The sequence below is a fragment of the Coprinopsis cinerea genome, assembly GCF_000182895.1.
Source record: "Coprinopsis cinerea okayama7#130 chromosome 1 map unlocalized cont3.1, whole genome shotgun sequence".
In the NCBI taxonomy this organism is placed as follows: Eukaryota; Fungi; Basidiomycota; class Agaricomycetes; order Agaricales; family Psathyrellaceae; genus Coprinopsis; species Coprinopsis cinerea.
Window position 1 is genome coordinate 640,678 of NW_003307544.1, and position 16,122 is coordinate 656,799.

At 51.5% G+C, this 16,122-nt stretch overlaps 5 protein-coding genes and 1 non-coding gene across 6 annotated transcripts; 3 read left to right on the forward strand and 3 right to left on the reverse strand.

The window, feature by feature from the left end:
- Positions 1–682: 682 nt before the first annotated feature.
- CC1G_04330 (hypothetical protein) lies at positions 683–5,011 on the forward strand (the record flags this gene model as incomplete). The annotated part of the gene is made up of 26 exons (XM_001828307.2): positions 683–698; positions 759–818; positions 868–918; positions 969–1,018; positions 1,069–1,167; positions 1,223–1,277; positions 1,329–1,366; positions 1,423–1,812; positions 1,863–1,947; positions 2,008–2,059; positions 2,108–2,143; positions 2,200–2,363; positions 2,424–2,479; positions 2,537–2,786; positions 2,846–2,860; positions 2,911–3,148; positions 3,206–3,246; positions 3,300–3,463; positions 3,529–3,625; positions 3,678–3,721; positions 3,781–3,972; positions 4,033–4,092; positions 4,173–4,200; positions 4,265–4,284; positions 4,345–4,521; positions 4,964–5,011. The coding sequence occupies 26 exons, from the start codon at positions 683–685 to the stop codon at positions 5,009–5,011; spliced, it is 2,526 nt and encodes an 841-aa protein (XP_001828359.2).
- A 514-nt stretch (positions 5,012–5,525) lies between these two features.
- CC1G_04331 (glutaminase GtaA) lies at positions 5,526–8,651 on the reverse strand (the record flags this gene model as incomplete). Its single annotated transcript, XM_001828308.2, has 14 exons — positions 5,526–6,219; positions 6,375–6,531; positions 6,603–6,656; positions 6,718–6,766; positions 6,831–6,980; positions 7,050–7,188; positions 7,244–7,305; positions 7,375–7,448; positions 7,509–7,571; positions 7,621–7,766; positions 7,864–8,081; positions 8,148–8,331; positions 8,445–8,533; positions 8,595–8,651. The coding sequence occupies 14 exons, from the start codon at positions 8,649–8,651 to the stop codon at positions 5,526–5,528; spliced, it is 2,136 nt and encodes a 711-aa protein (XP_001828360.2).
- A 1,342-nt stretch (positions 8,652–9,993) lies between these two features.
- CC1G_20004 lies at positions 9,994–10,086 on the forward strand. The gene has a single exon. It is a non-coding gene; the product is annotated as a tRNA-Ser (tRNA).
- A 709-nt stretch (positions 10,087–10,795) lies between these two features.
- CC1G_04333 (trafficking protein particle complex subunit 6B) lies at positions 10,796–11,628 on the reverse strand (the record flags this gene model as incomplete). Its single annotated transcript, XM_001828310.1, has 2 exons — positions 10,796–10,833; positions 10,887–11,628. The coding sequence occupies 2 exons, from the start codon at positions 11,626–11,628 to the stop codon at positions 10,796–10,798; spliced, it is 780 nt and encodes a 259-aa protein (XP_001828362.1).
- Positions 11,629–11,852: 224 nt separating this feature from the next.
- On the forward strand, positions 11,853–13,381 carry CC1G_04334 (hypothetical protein). Its single transcript, XM_001828311.2, has 5 exons — positions 11,853–12,012; positions 12,174–12,247; positions 12,319–12,506; positions 12,568–12,742; positions 12,801–13,381. Exons 1-5 carry the CDS (start codon positions 11,865–11,867, stop codon positions 13,059–13,061), a joined length of 846 nt encoding a protein of 281 aa, XP_001828363.1. The 5' UTR covers positions 11,853–11,864; the 3' UTR covers positions 13,062–13,381.
- A 691-nt stretch (positions 13,382–14,072) lies between these two features.
- CC1G_13582 (hypothetical protein) lies at positions 14,073–14,760 on the reverse strand (the record flags this gene model as incomplete). Its single annotated transcript, XM_002912008.1, has 2 exons — positions 14,073–14,338; positions 14,658–14,760. The coding sequence occupies 2 exons, from the start codon at positions 14,758–14,760 to the stop codon at positions 14,073–14,075; spliced, it is 369 nt and encodes a 122-aa protein (XP_002912054.1).
- Positions 14,761–16,122: the final 1,362 nt, after the last annotated feature.

Genomic DNA, 16,122 nt, shown 5'->3' on the forward strand with positions numbered 1-16,122 from the left:
GAATGTCCCTGCAAAACCCATCAGTTCATTTTGGTTCAAACTCGGTTCGCTTCCCTCACCCGGCTTGCTCACGCTTGACTGGTTCACCTTGGCCAAACTGAGAAGATGCCGACATCCGGCGCTCCGGTTAGGTCCGAGTCCGGTCTGTCGGAGACTCGGAGCATCACATGATCGCGCCGGTCACGTCCCGCAGCGCGTTTGGGTGGGCGCGACCGGCCCTTGAACCAAAACTACATCCTCCAGATCCATTCATTCATGAAAACTCGAGCAAAATGACATCTCACAACAAGGCAAAGGCGAACTCGACGCAGGTGACGTGCGATTCGATAATGGGTAAAGCACTGGACTTTGAGATGGCTTCAAAATTTCACGGATAAGCGATTTTCAACCCATTTCAACAGATTTGCTATCGCGAGTTAAACCAAATCTTCAAGCCTATCTGAAGGGCTCCGGGCCATCTTCGACTACCCAGGACCTGCAAAAGATAGTCTCATTAGCAGAGGCGTTCATTGAGCGTCGACCGAAGGCATCTAAATTGTCGCCGCAGCTCCTGGATACCTTGGACCAAGAAGGCATGAAATGAGAAAGAGCGGCCTTGCTTGGAAGCTAAATCGCGTGTTTAGGAGTTAGCCTTTGGAATATCTCTAGCGCCGTTGGGAAGGGCGAGGGCGAGGAAGGCCGAATGCAGATATCCATGGGTGCGTTCTCTGGCAGCATTCGGCAATGATCCTGTACTGAAGTCCGTTGCAATCTTGCAGTCAGATATGCCGCTTTCCGACTAATTGAAGCCAGTCTAGAGCCAAAGCCTGGCGTCGAAAGTAATGCAACAATTTCCTCGGAGTTTCATCTTCGCTCACGACCCACCAGCACTTTTACACATCCTCCAGCTGGCGTGCAAAACGGGGCTTAGTTTATCAGGTCGGTCGATTGCCATCGAAGGTGAACCTTGCCCCTCATCTGCAAATCAGAAGCAAGCAATAACGCTGGCGCGGGGAGTGTGCTCACGAGTGCTGCAAGGGTGGGTCACCAACGTTGTTAGTCGAAGCTTCCGTTAATTTTCAGCGGTAGTTTGAGGAAATGCTGAGGGCTATGCAGTCCTCGGAAGACACACAGCAAGGTCCAATGGCGTCTGCTGTCCTGATGTACTTGTGTAGCCGCATGGAAGTGGTAAAAAAACTTTTGCTCTTGATCCTAGATACCAGGGCCTTACTTCCTAGCTCAGGCATGGAACGAAGGAAATCACACATTGGCGGAATTCATGTCCAAGAAGATAGCAGGTGGGTAATACATGATGATTATTGATAGGGTCTTGCTCAACTCGACGCTAGACGATAGCCAGCGTCTGGCCCTCCTAACGGCCCCAGTCGTCAGTTCAGATGCGTTACTAGGTCTCTGTGGTGTCTGATGCATCCGCGCTTTCAGAAGAAGTACATTGCTCTGAAGTTTCATAACATCGGGAGATCCCTCCTTAACGACGACAGCAAGCATGCGCCAGATGCGGTCGGCTGGTTGCAACGGGGGTTTGCGCTCTTAGACAAGTTGCCAGACGATGATTCAGGTTCCGGTATCTCGGAGGTCAAGGTAACTATCTTCCTCGCTTGCGATCTTTGTGTGGGTCTCCGTTTGGTTGACGCAGTCTCACCAGATGTCGATGCTGCGGACTTTGGGTTGGTCGTTCTTCCCACTGCTCAAGTGAACAAGCTATCTAACAAGCCTGCGACAGCTCGAGCCTACTTTATCACAGAATCGTATGATCGGGCAGAAGCTGTCCTGGACGAACTTATTCCCGTTGTAGAGGCAACTGGAAACAAAGTGAGCTCGTTTTTATATGAGAATGGACCATACGAAACTGAGAGGTATAGGCGAACCCGCAATACCAAGAGCTTAGGTGGCTGAGGTTAACGGTTTTGAAGCGAAGGAAGGCGTCCGAGTCAACTCTGCTAGATGGTACGCAGGCTGGTTCAACTTTTCCTTCCATTCACGGCTGTGATAACGAGGCTTCTGTAGCTTTCAAAGCCATTGTCGACCACACGGGATGGTCAGAGGCGAACCTCACTGAGTAAGCGCAGCTCTATTGAATTTACCTTGCGTCGTTGACACAAGTTAGCATTCTGCAGGAGCTCAGAGCTTTGGCCACCCATTCGTATGTTTGCTTCCCAGCTGTTCCTTTACGCTTCATGACGTGTGTCTACCTATCAGAACTCTGGTCGCCCAAGTTCACAAGCACTGTATACGCCGCGCGGTCAAGCAGAAAGAGGGTGAACCAGATTTCACCGATCGATTAGCACTTTCCATCATTTTCCATTGCTCCAAAGACGACAATCATTCTAGGGCATTGAGAATTCTCGATGAAGTCTTCACATGTAAGTTACTTCGCAAATCAAAGTTTTGGTCTGCAACTAATTGTTTTCATGCCTTCCCAGTACTATCCGAAACGGATGTCGACTTTAGCAGAGCATCCGTTACCGCGTGCCTCACTGTGGGTTAGATGTGGGAGAAGGACATCGATTCCTACTGACGCTCTATCATCGCGCAGCTCCTTTGGCAGACGGGCGGCCGGTATTACAAAGCAAAGAAGTGGACCCAAGCAGCAGATTGGTTTCTGGTTGGGACTCATTCTTTTTTCAAGAAGAATGCACCTTCCTGCACGGCGAAATGCTTTCGAAAGGCGGCTTTATGCTACATCGAGCAGCGGGAGTACGCCAAAGCTTCTACCATCATCCGCCACTGTCCGATGGACGAGGCCGCTACCCAATACATTGTATTCTTGACAGCGTTTCACCAAGGTTCGTGCGACACTTCTCGGTTTCATGGATTGTGGAATTGAGCGTCACATTACATCAAGGTTTGGAAGATGAAGGTAGAGCCGCCAAACCCCACCCCCCGAAAGTTATTTATCGTGTTCTTCAGCTATCCGAGCGATTAAGGATATTCAAGCTGCCCCGGACTTCGACCGAAGGATGCTATTGCTGGCCACACAGATTTCTCACCGTTCGGAGCTGAAACGTGTCCTGCTCGTAGTGTTGGAAGGTTTGCTAAAAACCCTCAAACTCGGTTCCAACGGGGAGATAGTAGTGGAAGCAATGGCGCTGTTACGATGTATCATTAAGCTCATCCTGGGCCTATTGGTGGATCCTTTGGCAAATCGGTGTGATCCAGTTGGTTTCCGGCTTCATCGCTCACTAATCCTACTCGTCGGTTTTAGTGGTGCCCTTATCGATACCCTGGTTAGCCACTTTCGTACAGGTACGACTTTCCGAACGCATCCCTGAATTTCATTGCTCGCTGAATCTACGAAGCCAAGATCCTCGCGCTTTCGGCATTGGAACAGAAGGCGGTGTCTCTCATTCAGAAGGATATCTCATGGTTGTGGAGGACTGCCTATAATTGCGCCGTCCAGGGTTGCTCCGAGTGGGAAGGGTGTGGTGAACAAATCTCGGAGTTGTTTGACATGGCCCGAATTGTAAGTGCAACTTCCACGGCCTTGAGGAAGTAAGCTCACCTTCGATTCAACTGATGTCACATTAGTTGCTTGATACGTGCTGGAAATCGTCTCCCCTTGATATTGACAAGGAATCTTGCGTTTATCTCGTTAACTCGATTTTCGCCGCGGTGACTGGGCGAGGTATGGAGTTTGGCACTGCATTGCGGCCATTGCTTACCACGAGTTTCTAAAGTTTTCTCCGCGAGAGAAATGATTAGTGCCACGGGCAGGATTGACGTTAGTCCTTCTCGTGTATTAGGCGCATGCCGACGAACTAACCTCTTTGAACCATACAGGACCAGCACCTTCGCAAGATCATTGAAGACATTGGAGAATCGAAAACTGCTATACGAGAAGTCTTGTCTAAGCATGCATCGGACGATGACAAGGGCGATCGAGGGGAATACATCCTCCATGTCTTACGAGTGTTCGAAATGGAGTTCTTGATCCAGTTGAAAGATTGGGAGAGGGTTTCTGCGGTGATCAAGGTCTGTCAATTCGAGATATCTATTCTGTTCATGCTATATTTGGTGTAATAACTCCCGCAGGAGGTTGTCAAATCGGGGCCAATGGCTGTTGGAACCTACGAAGCGTTCGCCGATCTGCTGGTGCGTACAACATTGCTTCTTTGAACTCCATCTTCGGCCGAGTAACTCAACCCCTGCTTCCGTCATACTTATTTCGACAGTGGGTGGCTGCGGATTGTCCCGTCCAAGGTTAGTCTGAGATTGTTCCTTCCTTATGACTTGCCTTTGCTGATGACGTTGACCGCATTCATAGTCCTTCAGGAATGTCTGGAGGTAATGTAGCCCACTCGCTTGGGTCAACTCAGGCTGACAAGTTACATCTTGCGTTGAAAGGCTATTCTGAATGCTAGCTTGGAGCATGAATCCCTTTCGGTAGAGAGATTTGCCCGATGGCTACGTGCCATCTGCACTATCATTCTGTCCCGAAATTCTCCAGAAGACAGAACGAAAGCAGTTGGGTACATTGAACATGCAGTTAGCGTTATTCAAGAATATGATTCTGCGAAGGAGGTGAGATCTCATTCTCAGCCTTCCATTATGGTGATACTGATCATTCCATCTCGTTATCTTCTTCCTATCTCACCCCGTTTGCTCTTCTTTCCCTATACTATTTCGCTCTCTGCCTGGACATCCCTGTGGGCCACCGGAATGGAAGGCCTATCCCATGGACGAGCGCCAATGGCTCCTCGCTACTTCTTACAACACGGCGACGGAGTGTTTACAGTACGTGGAGACCCGAATTATATTCACCGTTCTCAATTTGCTAATTCTGGGGTCACCACCCCTCAACAGCGCCTCTTTAATTGACGAAGCAAAGAGATGGTTTGAAATTGCCATCTCTATCTGTCGGTTTGTTCCCGGTGGGAAGGAACGAGCGGAGAAGGTATGAATTCCTTGCCTTTTCCGAGTGATTCTCAGGTCTTCTGCGTGTTCGTTGGCTGACATGCTTTAGATCTCCGACACGTATACCCACTTGCTGGCACGTTATCGGCTGGAATGATGGAGCCCTCGCGTCTGGCTGCCGTGCTCCCCGCATCCTATGTTCATTCGAACCGACTGCTATAGACTCGTCTCGGTGACTCTGGATTTAACTGTCGCTCGATTCGAATTCGATCACTTGGCTGCGAACTCGCCTATATTCTGGACTGTTTCCTGCGGTGAAAACACTTGGGGCTGACGTTGATCGTGGACTTCGGGCGGACCTACGATCGCATTCAAGACGACATCAACGTTCCGGTCTGTGACGATACAGTGGTTTCTCCAAGGGACCCAACGTGCGGGCTTGACCACATTGACAGTATTGCTTTAGGTTGAGCATATCTTACAAGATACGGCATCCGCGGTTACCTCTGCAGCTACCACCACCACCACTGGTCGATTTCTTGTCACTGAAAGGCTCTTTGCTTCTTTGCGGTGTACATCCTTCGAACTTACATCAACGCGGGGCGGTCGCTTGATCTAGACAATGTTTAACAACCACGAGATTGTATTGGGGTATCATTGTCGAAGTTTGGCTATGATGAATATTGAGGGGGAGGTTCGTCAGGTAAATTGCTGCTACTACTCAGAGCCGTCCGCGCTCTCATTTCCTCCATTTCCCTCCTCAATGCAAGCACCTCGGCTCGCAAATCCTCTGCTTCTGAAAGGGGACGTTCCCTCTCGGGCTGTTGCCGAGACTGACCACCCAACAAGGGTGAGCCCGACTTGCTGATGCTACTCCGACGCCCTGCCCCGGAGGATGCAGTCGACGCGGCCAGGATGGAGGCGGCCCCTTCTGACGGGGGTGCAGGAGAGGAAGGTGCAGCCCCTGAGGTTGTCAACAGACTCGCACTCGGTGGTAACGGAGGTTTAACGAATACTTGAGACGCCGGACTCTGGTTACTGAGAGGGGATGAGACCGTGCCGGGCGTTGATTCTTGCGTAGTAGCTGCCGGTTGCACCGGCGGGGGAGTCGTAACACCAGTGTGTCCACTTGGCTTACTCTCCTCGAGGCTCGTCTGCTTGGTCTTTCTTTTGCGGATGAAGAAAATTATGGCGAGGATGGTGAATGCTAGGGCTGCTAGTCCTCCCACTGCTCCGCCGACTATGGCTCCGAGGTTCACCTTCGAACCCGAGGAGTTTGAACCGCTACCACCGTCGCCGCTACCCCCTCCTGTCCCTGCCCCCGTTCCTGGTCCTGAGGTGAATTGGATTGCCTTATCAGGGATGCTACGGGGATTGACTTCAGAGACGATTATAGTTTTGCCACGCCCGACTAAACCTACCTCGTTGCCATTAGCGCGAACATAGCTCCCTGGGCGGGGCTGAATATACATACGGTCAATGTCCCCTCGACATGACTTCACGGAGGCCTAGATGCTCACCTAGCTCGCCCGCCCAAAGTGCTAGCGCTCCGGGCATCCCAAGTGGTAGCAAAAGCGGGCGTCATTCCTTCCAGGAAGGTTCGGTTGTGGATGATAGAGACGAATCGATTTCGAGCGTCAGTGTCGGTCATTGTTGCAGCGGTGAACATGGTCCAATCTGGATGCAGTTCCGAGCGCAAGCTGATTTAGGAATTGGAGGATTTGGGAGTAATTATAAGCTGGACGTACGGGACTTGACGGTGAATTCGTCATTACTGTCGTGTCCCAGACCAAAGGTGTTCCCTGTAGGCGACAAGATAAACCTATAAGTTGAGATGACGTTGAAGGTGAGGATAAACCGTACTTGTTGCCGCCAGTTGTGAGCTAAGAAATGCGGTCTGGCCGTCGAATATCTAGAAGAGGGTCAGCATGTTAGCATACGATGGAAACGGAAAATCCGATGCACCAAATACTGACTTGGTCCTCAACGAAGTCCGCGCCAAGCAGCCTCGCTAGGTAGAGGTTGCATGCAGAGCTCCACGAGTCGGGCTGCCCATAGCTGGAAATTACTCTTCCGGAGATGAACGCTGAGCGTTTCCATTCGGTGTACAAGCGCTCAGCGGTCTCCTGCACCAAGGTAAATAGGGTCAAGAAGATAATTGAGCACAGGGGAGGTTGGAAAGTCGAATGACGTACAGCGTAATGTGCAGTGTCTTCGCTTCCTTGCCCTTCCTTCTCAAGCGCTTGGTTGATCAGGCTCATGGCGTGCACGCCCAAGATACCCTTGAGCGCCAAATTCGCGTTGTTGGCTTGGGTTAGTCCGTCTGATGTTACGCTAAACCAAGATCGTAAGTTTGGTAAAGACATGTATGTACTGCAGAGGACCATACAATTCACTTGGACTGGCTGCGTGCTCCACTAAGAAGTCGGCCCATTGCTTCAAAAGACCGTGCTGTGAATGGAAAGGGAGATGTCAGTTCTCAGGTGAAGGTAACTATGATGACAAGGCGCAGAGACGTACATATTTCTTTAACAAGTGTCCTTCTCCAGATTTTTGAGCGTGAAGATAGGTCATGATTAACATACTCGCGGAACCTGGCAAGGAGCTGAGCTCAGAAAATGAAGGACTTTCGGGTAACGCGTGAGGGTACTTACTATCAAGTCCCAAAGCCCTATGTTCCTCCGATTCGATTCGAGTCGCGATGGGATATTGAGCGCCTAAAAGAAGGTGAGGAGACCGCGCACCAGGAAGAAGGATGTTACTCACCCAAATCGGGCACTGCGTATGGATGTGGATAACTGGACAGCGATTGTGCTTCCAGAAGCGGGTCAAGCAATATCCCAACCAAAGAGGGGTTGAGGTAGAGTAGCGCTGGTGTCGAAGCGTACAGCGCATCAACTGGATTGGCACGGCTGTAAAATGGAATTCAGACTGCTGTGAGTTCAACTGTGACCACACATGTGGAACGCGGAATTTGGAATGGGACGTTCAGTTGACAAAGACACGTACCTGCTGGTACCAATGTCCTTTAAGAAAGCTTTGACGTCCTTCGCATCTGGGTCCTCGGAAGTGGTGATATCGAAAGAGGCCACAACTTGACGAAGAGACAGTCCGACGAGGTCGACGTACTCCTCTGAACCGGCAGACCTTGCTTCAGACATGATCCTAGCATCCAACTCGGTCGCTCTTGATAATGCAGCTGGGAAATCCTCCAGGAATGCCTCGAGCTGGATTACAGGAAAGCGAATTATTTGTGTGAGTTAGGTGTAGATGTGAAAGGTGGATATGCTTACTGCATCCTCAACGGTAGACCACTTGGTCAAGAAATAAGGCCGTCTCGCCTCTTCCGAGCTACCCTCTCTGGAGTACTGCACGACCGGATCCCTGAGAACTCCAACAGCGAAGAGCGCTTGAGCAGGGGAACTAGTATCCGACACCCCTCCAAGGTCAACAGCAATGCTGATAGCAGGGTACATTCTGTGAAAGAGACAGAAAAGGGGGGTGAGAAATAGTAATCAGAAAATCCTACCCACATCGAGTTTTCTGAGAATAGAGGAAAGAGCATTTACGGTGAAATAGGTCTTTCTGACCCGTCTTCTGCATTGGATAGGCCCCCGTTTTGGTCGAAGAAAGCGCGAACGTTGGCGGAGGGGCCTGTTTGAGTCGTCACTGTGTTTGTCTATCGAACTGGGTGTTAACGAGGAATTGAAAGCGTGAAACTCGTGCTGAGAGCGCCGTACATTAGGAGAGGCGAGGATTAAAGTAGAGTCGAGGGCTATTTCGTTGTCTTCAGCCATAGGAGTGGTGGTGTTGACGCATTGTAACGAGTGGAAGATAACGTGCTCGGTCCGTGTCGTTGTGGAACGGGTGGTTGCACTTAGACTGGGGGAAATCCATTCTATCGATGTCGGTCAAGGTGAATTTGGTCAGGTGGAAGTTGAGGCTTTCCAGCCACAAGAATGCGACCCACCGCCATTGACATCCGTGTAGATCTGCACGGCATGGTTTTCACCGTCTCCCGAGACGACGTCGATTGAAACATACGAGAACGGGAAGGATTGGCGGGCCCAATCTGAAGGCTGAGTTAGGGAAACAGTGTCGAGTTGAGAGCGTCAGTGATGGGGTTTTGAGAAGAGAAGAGGGGCGTCCATGCACCTCGACGGGACTGAGATAAGTGACATTAAAATCGACAGGACCGGCACGGAGACGAAAGATGGTCTGTGTCGGGGTGACATACGCCCCCAAAGGGGTAGCAGCTTGCACACCACCAATCCCCAACCACTGATACGTCCGTCCATCTACGCGGATAAAGCCAATCCACCCAGTGAGCTATTCAACACCAATACAACAGCGTCAGTCGTTACGAGATCCCATAATCTGCACATTTAGAACCTGGTTGACGTACATGTGTTTGCCACATTACAGGCCACACGTTTCCAGGATCAGACACCTCCGTCGCATTGCTGGGTATAGGCAGCCATGAGTTAAAGTAAGGCGACTTTAGCGCCAGCGGGATTGTAGCGGGGAGACGGGAGATGGCGCTCTGCGCGGTCGCTCGAAGGAAGGAACTTGCAAGCAAGAGGATGAGGAGCCAGTGCCATCGCCAGGCTCCCAGGAGCATAGTACAATGCATCCTGGTGCACGGCTGTGTGCGTTGGAGGAAGTCGATCGATGGAGCTCGGGAGAGAGAGGCGAGTTCTCAGTCTGCGTTGGCGACGACGAGCTCGGACTGTCCGGTGAACTCGCGATGTTCGAATGGGGAATACAGTTTCATCACGGGCGTTTTTGCATCAACGCCAGGAACATGGTGGCGGCCCATGGTCACGGCCAAGCCAAGGACCAGGCGAATTGTCGCCTAACCTCAGTTCGTTCACCCGAACTGCACAGTTTGTTCTGGCTCTTGCGAATTAGGGGATACTAACCATATCAATTTCAAAAATGAATGAGCTGGTTTTGAAACGAAACACTTCATCAGGGCCGGATATCGACAGGGGAGCGGGCGAAGACGTGTATGGAGGAAGACAAAGATTCGCAGTGCGCACTGAGCGTAGAGACTCTGAGAGAAGAGAGAGTCACCTTCGCACTAGACTCAAGAGCGCCCCCAAGGCTACAGAGGCGCGCGACTATCCGTTGCCATCAGACACCATAGCCAAGTGGTTACGGCGACAGATTAGAATTCGTTCTACCATCTGTTTCACTTTGTGAGCGCAGGTTCGAATCCTGCTGGTGTCGCTCGATTAGCATTCGGCACTCGTTTTTGTTTCGTTTTTTAAGTAGGTGGAGGACGTATTCATTCTGGGTTACTTATAGGTAGAGGTATACGGAGAGATGTCTTTTGGAACTATATATAGCCTGCATAGTAGTATATTAGGGCGCTGCTGGATTTCAACTTGCATGATAGATCTCATTGGTCGGTCTCATCCTCTACGGTGAAGCTTTAAAAGTACAGGTTGGGGTGTTTGGTTTTACATAGCTGGCTGGCTTCGCGCTGTCAAGTCGATGAAAGGAGGGCTCTCATCCAGGGTTGCAGACAGACTGTTTAACTCGACCCCCGTGTCCCATATTCCATTCAAGTATTTTGGTCGGGTGGAGCAGTTTTGGGTGGTGGTGAATATCAAGCATCGGGGAATGAGCTGTTGAACGGAATGCCACATGCTGAGGACAAACTCCATCCATGCCCAATAATTGTATCGTTGGATATCCCGTCGGCCTGCGGATATTTGGCCGCTCTCTGGCGATGGATCGTCAATGGAGCGTCAAATCGGGGCGAAGTTATGGTGCTGACCTTATTCGCAGCAACTCCCCAATGGATCAGCAAGGATGCAGTGTGAGTATCGTAGCAGGTTCATAGAACATTGAAAGAAATGCATTGCAAGAAAAGGGTATCGACAGGATGTAGAATCGTGTGAGATGGAGATCGCGAACAACCCAGCGACCACCGCTATGTTGAGCCTTTCGGCATCCGCACCTGGAACGTGCCTGCGAAGCTCGTCAGCTTCATATCCAGCCCAGAGTAAAAGAGGTACACTCACAATTTGGCAAATTGCTAATCTCGGGCGTCACGCTCGTCGGTGGGTACCCAAGCCTCTCCAACGCCCCCTGCACAACCCCTGCAAACATCAACGTATACACCTTCGCCCTCCTCACCGCCTCCGCCTTCCCACCCGTCCCCGGTCCCGACGGCAAACTCACCCTCTGTATCGGTTTAAAACTATTATCCTGCAGCACATACACGCCTCTATGATTCGTCCTCAAATTATCGATCTGTTTATTGAACAGTGCGTTCCAGAGGTCCTTGCAGATGAACTTGATGACGTCGAGTGTGTCGGTGAAGGGCGGGCGGTGGAGGCAGAGGCGTTCGGAGAGGTTGGCACCGGTGTGGGAGCCGATGGCGAGGAGGCGGTGGCGGAGGGGGTCGAGGGTTGGGTCGTCGGCGTCGCCGCCTGCGCCTGAGGCCGAGGATTTGGGGCGCGTCGTGGATTGGAGGGAGGTGACCGAGTCCCTGGGGCCGGGGGGTTGCGACCCCCGGCTGCCTGAGGCTGCGGGGGGTCCAGTTACGGTTGTTGGCGTGGGCACGATGAGTCCTGCGTCGGCCATTTCTTTCTCGATGGCTTTGGAGCGCGCTGTTGCGTACGCTGCGGATTCGCGGAGGGTGGAGACCATTTCGATGAGGAAGTATTCGTAGGCTGTGGCGTCGATGTGACGGATTGGGGGGTCGGAGAGGGTGGAGAGGGAGACGGGCGCTAGGGAGGAGGTTGACGCTCGTGCTGCCATGGTCGTTCGTGTCCAAGTCGCAGGCGCGGCGATGATCAAGCGCGAAGGCTGTTATCTTATCTTATCGCCCGGAAGCACGTGTGGAATCGCGCTCGACGCGCCTGTGGGAAAACTAACCGACGCGTCGCAGCATGCCGTGCCAAATTTAAGCGCCGCCAGCTCAAGTCCGTCCTTAAAATGCAATCTCTTCTTCCTCCTTTGTCTCCATCTTATCTCTATCCTTTAAAACGCTCGCCATGTCCGCCCCTCTTACCACAGCTACCCAAGTAAACCAAGCTCAAGCTTCGGTCTTGACACAAACCACCCTCGACGCGACGATGAAACGACCATCCCCTGCTACGCTCGTGAATACGAAGAAGAGAAAGCTTACTCTGGCTGATGGAAGTGAGTTAATTAACCCGCCTTGCGTCGATTCTCTGCTTTTCCATCGAATTGGCTCTTTTTCGACGCGTCGATGGCGCCACATTGTATCGCGTCGCGTCGCGCCACTACCCTCCAAAGAATCGTCCCGCTGACCGACGCGTCCTTTCCTCGATCTTCTCTAGGCGAGTTGGATTTGAACGGCTCCCTTCCCATTACGGCGGACATTATGCTCGCCATGCGCGCTCGGATCTTCGAGGTGAGGTTTCCCATCCCATGTCGCGTCGACGATCTTCAGGCTGACAATCTACCCCTATCTTCCCTCGTTAGTTGGAAGACCAGCTCGCTGCACAACAAGTCAAGGAGCAATCTTCCGAACGACCCGCCAAGCGCGCGCGGGTATCCTCAGGTGCAGAGAACGCCTCTGGAGATGTCAGCGCTGAGGCTGGCTCAAGCTCCGCCCCATCCAAAGAAGACGAGAAGAAGAGGAAAATGCAGGTTAAGAAGATCCTGGATCGGTACGTCGCTCCCTCAGTGGACATTTCTCGACACAGAGCACTTACCATTTGCATCGGGTAGATTGAAGAAGGACTGCAAAGCCGCCGACGTCAAATTCCAAGGCAGCCCCAAGACCATCAAGTTTGACGAAATCCTCGAGTTTGCAGAGTTCCAAGCGTTGTTTGGAGGCAAGGGGACGCTTATCCAGCCTACGCCTCAGAATAAACCGACGAGTACTGTGACGATTATACATTTCGTGCGTGTCTGTGCCCACTTCATTTCTCCATTCCCTCCTTACGCGCACTTCTCTCCAGAACTCTGCACAGCTCGTCGACTTCTTCGGGGCTGATATCACCAAACTCAAAGGCAACGCCTGGACACGGGGCGGTGGTCCTCGTTTCGCGAAATCCGTGAAGCTGGGTCAATGCGATTTGCGCGTTGACTCGTTGGATATCAATTATTCGAAGAATGGGATGAAGTGTACATTGAAGTTTGAGGTGGATGATGCCAGTGCTAGTGGTATGAGCGGGTGTTATGGGCCTAGTGCCAGGCGGTCGATGGGGTTCTGGTTTTAGATATCAGGATTCCTTTGGAGCCATGGTTCCTTCAGACTGCCCGTTCGGTAACTTATTCTGTTATTCGTATTATCCTTTGGTCTAGGTTCATTTTCTATTCACCAGCACCGTAGTATAGTCGATGTATAATGTGTAGATTAGCCTCGTCATTGTTCTCATTCGTTGTACATACTTTTGCGCTGTCTTGTAGTTGTAGTTTACGAGTAGTACTGTAGCTTCGTAAGTAGTTTCGGTTATGTCTCCGTTGTAGTTGCCGTATTGCCACCTACTATATCTTGGGGATTTCTTGAACTCTGAATCAATCTGTATATTCGCACCTGAGGAAGTTGGAGGAGAATGGTTGTGATCAATATTGTGTTCGTGCTATCTCGTCCATCGACGTCGATAGAACTAGAAGGCGCAGTATACTGGCTGCAGACCTCGTTCCGGTATCGCCAACAGCCCGTCTCCCGACTCGGTTCTGCATCCAAGAACCTCAGAGATAAGGACAGGTGAAGAAGGCTGGAAAGTGGTAGGTAGGTCTGGGTGACTCCGGCCCCAAGCCTCCAGACGTATGGTTGGAGCAGCGTTTCAGACACGATCCGCTGCCAGGTCGATACTCCCGAGTTCGAGGGCCGCAGCAGCTCGACTGCCGCCGCTGCAGCACATACATCACCGACGCAGCACATCAACACAGCACATCAGATTCACCGACGCCGAAACATGCGACGTTGATTTCGAAGGGGAAGTTAGGCGGGCGGGCTGCGCAGGGACTGCGGACGCGCGAGGCGGCCGACCTGTGCAGTAGAACGTGCCTAAGGAGAAGTGTGGTTACGGGGAATTTGGCGAGACAGTCGAGCTGTTGTCGTCAGGCTCGGAGGTCTTAGGTATACAGATATGAGCAGCCGGGAGACGTTGAAACTTGAGCGCTCGTGTCGATTGGATCGTGCTATCCGCTGCGTGCGAAACGTTTCAGATAGGCGACGGGGGACGATGAGGTATGCATTGTGCCATGTGTGTTCGTCGTCGACGTCATGGATGTGAACCGGAAAGGTTGAACGTTGAATCCTCAGCTGGCGACCCTGGGTGGACGGTAACTTGGATTTGAGCTGAGTTGAGTTGAGGGTTGGTTAAGCGGAACGGAACGGGGTGAGGGGGATGTCGGGAACACTGAAGCGAGAGGTGTCTCCGGGTGTCGTTTTGAAGCCCGAGTTGAGGCTCGAGGCAGGCGGGGGTGCACTCAGGCTGGCAGAAGCGAATGCCAAAGGAAGAGAGAGTAGTCAGGGTCTGAGGGTCTGCTAGCACAAGGATCGGTCGAGTTGGAGTTGTGAGCCTCGAGGCTTCGGAGCCGGAAGAAAAGAGGGTTCGAGGGTTTTCAAGGCCTAGGGTTCGTTTAATTGCTGTTTGTGCAATAAGTTCGTCATTCGCGAGTCCGTCCCAGTTCATGGTCATCGAGTCCGTACCGATGTGAAACTTGAATGGACCCTGTCCTGGTCTGCGACCTGTGAGCCTCGAGGTTCGAGGTTTGGAAGAGGGTTTCGAGGGACTCAGAGGGGTTCGGTTAATTTAACCGGTTTGAAGACCTAGTCCGTCCCGAGGTGTGAACCGTTTCCTCACCGGCGAAGACGAAGCGTTCTTCCCCGCCTGGTCCTCTCTCGAGTTTCGTGCCGGTTCGCGCTTCGGGACCGCAACCGTATGCTTGAGGGTGATCAATCGTCATGGACCATCAGCACTACATAGGGGGCTGTAGGACAACTCGGAAAGAGCGCCCAAAAGCATGGCTAACAGCGTCTTCGAGGCGCCCACTACCCGGGCTTAACTCGCCTTGCGGGGAAAACTCCGTGTGTATCATGCTCAGGATGTCGACAATTGGACTGGTGCTTGTTGTCGGACAGTTGTTGTTGGAATTTAGTCTGCTGTGATTGGATTGTTGGAGGAAGGCATGGTACGGTGCGGTGTGGAATGTGACGAATGGATGGAACGCGTGCCATGAGGCTCCCCCTCGAACCTATTTTTTGGGAAATCGGACGATGTGGTGTGTTTTTTTTTTTTCTGGTTTGGGATTGAACATTAACAAGTATCGAAGTCTGGAACAAGGGATCCGGGGGCTGGGTTGGGAGTGGGTAAACTGTGCTTAGAGATACAGCGTAAGCTCCGAAGGATTGGAGGATTGTGAGTACTGTAAGAACGGAGAGTGAGACCAAGAAGTGAGTTGGGATTACAGTCGTTTGCATAATTTCGTTCATGCTGGGGAAACAAAAAATCGGCCAAAAGGAGCCGATCAGTGATGCGATTGACCGGTCTGTGCAGCCAAGCCTCATCCAGGATGCAGCAGAGTGAGCAATTTCTTTCACTTCTACTTTCCGTGGTACCTCCTGAGCGAGGTTTTAGGGTCAGTGGTTGAAGGTGATATAAAAACGATGAATTTTTGGCTTTCCGCTACGCTGGGCTTGGAGAAATTGACATCCTCTGGCGCGCTCGAACATGAGCCGAACCTATATGCACATGCCGCCATCACATCAAATTAGTTTTTCTGTTTGAACGACCTGAACGGAATTACTATGGCTCACCAGTACATCGAATCCACCACTGAATTGAATCTCGTCTTCCACTGGCCCAATCGACCTGAAAATTGGAACGACGATTCCAGATGACTACTAAATGAAGATGGTGCACTTTTTTTTGAAGAAAACGGATGGGATTTGGAGGTAGGATGGTTTGAAGGAAGGCGGGGGCATCAGTAATTTGTAGTGCCATCGGCGAAATTAGTGATCGAATTGATGAATGGTTACGATTTTGCAATCAAAATTCGATTCAGTGGTGGATTCGATGTACTGGTGAGCCATAGTATGCAAACGACTGTACTCGAGTAGCAAGAGACACGGAAAGACTACAAGGTCCGAGTCCGAGCTTTCGGTTTTGATCTTCTTGGAAAGATGTGATCAGACCACTTTTGGCTCACTGTCAATCATCATCAACTTTCTCCTTTCTCCAGGGTCTCTCCGACCGCCTACTACTGTCCCATCTTTTTTTTCTCTTTACTTACTCTTACCCCCACCTTTACCTTCTCGGTTTGACTCTG

Coding starts and splice junctions, on each gene's coding strand:
- CC1G_04334 (XM_001828311.2), top strand. CDS start 11,865: ATGTCCGCCCCTCTTACCACAGCTACCCAAGTAAACCAAGCTCAAGCT. Junction 12,248..12,318: donor TGCGCGCTCGGATCTTCGAG/GTGAGGTTTCCC, acceptor TTCCCTCGTTAG/TTGGAAGACCAGCTCGCTGC. Junction 12,507..12,567: donor GTTAAGAAGATCCTGGATCG/GTACGTCGCTCC, acceptor TGCATCGGGTAG/ATTGAAGAAGGACTGCAAAG.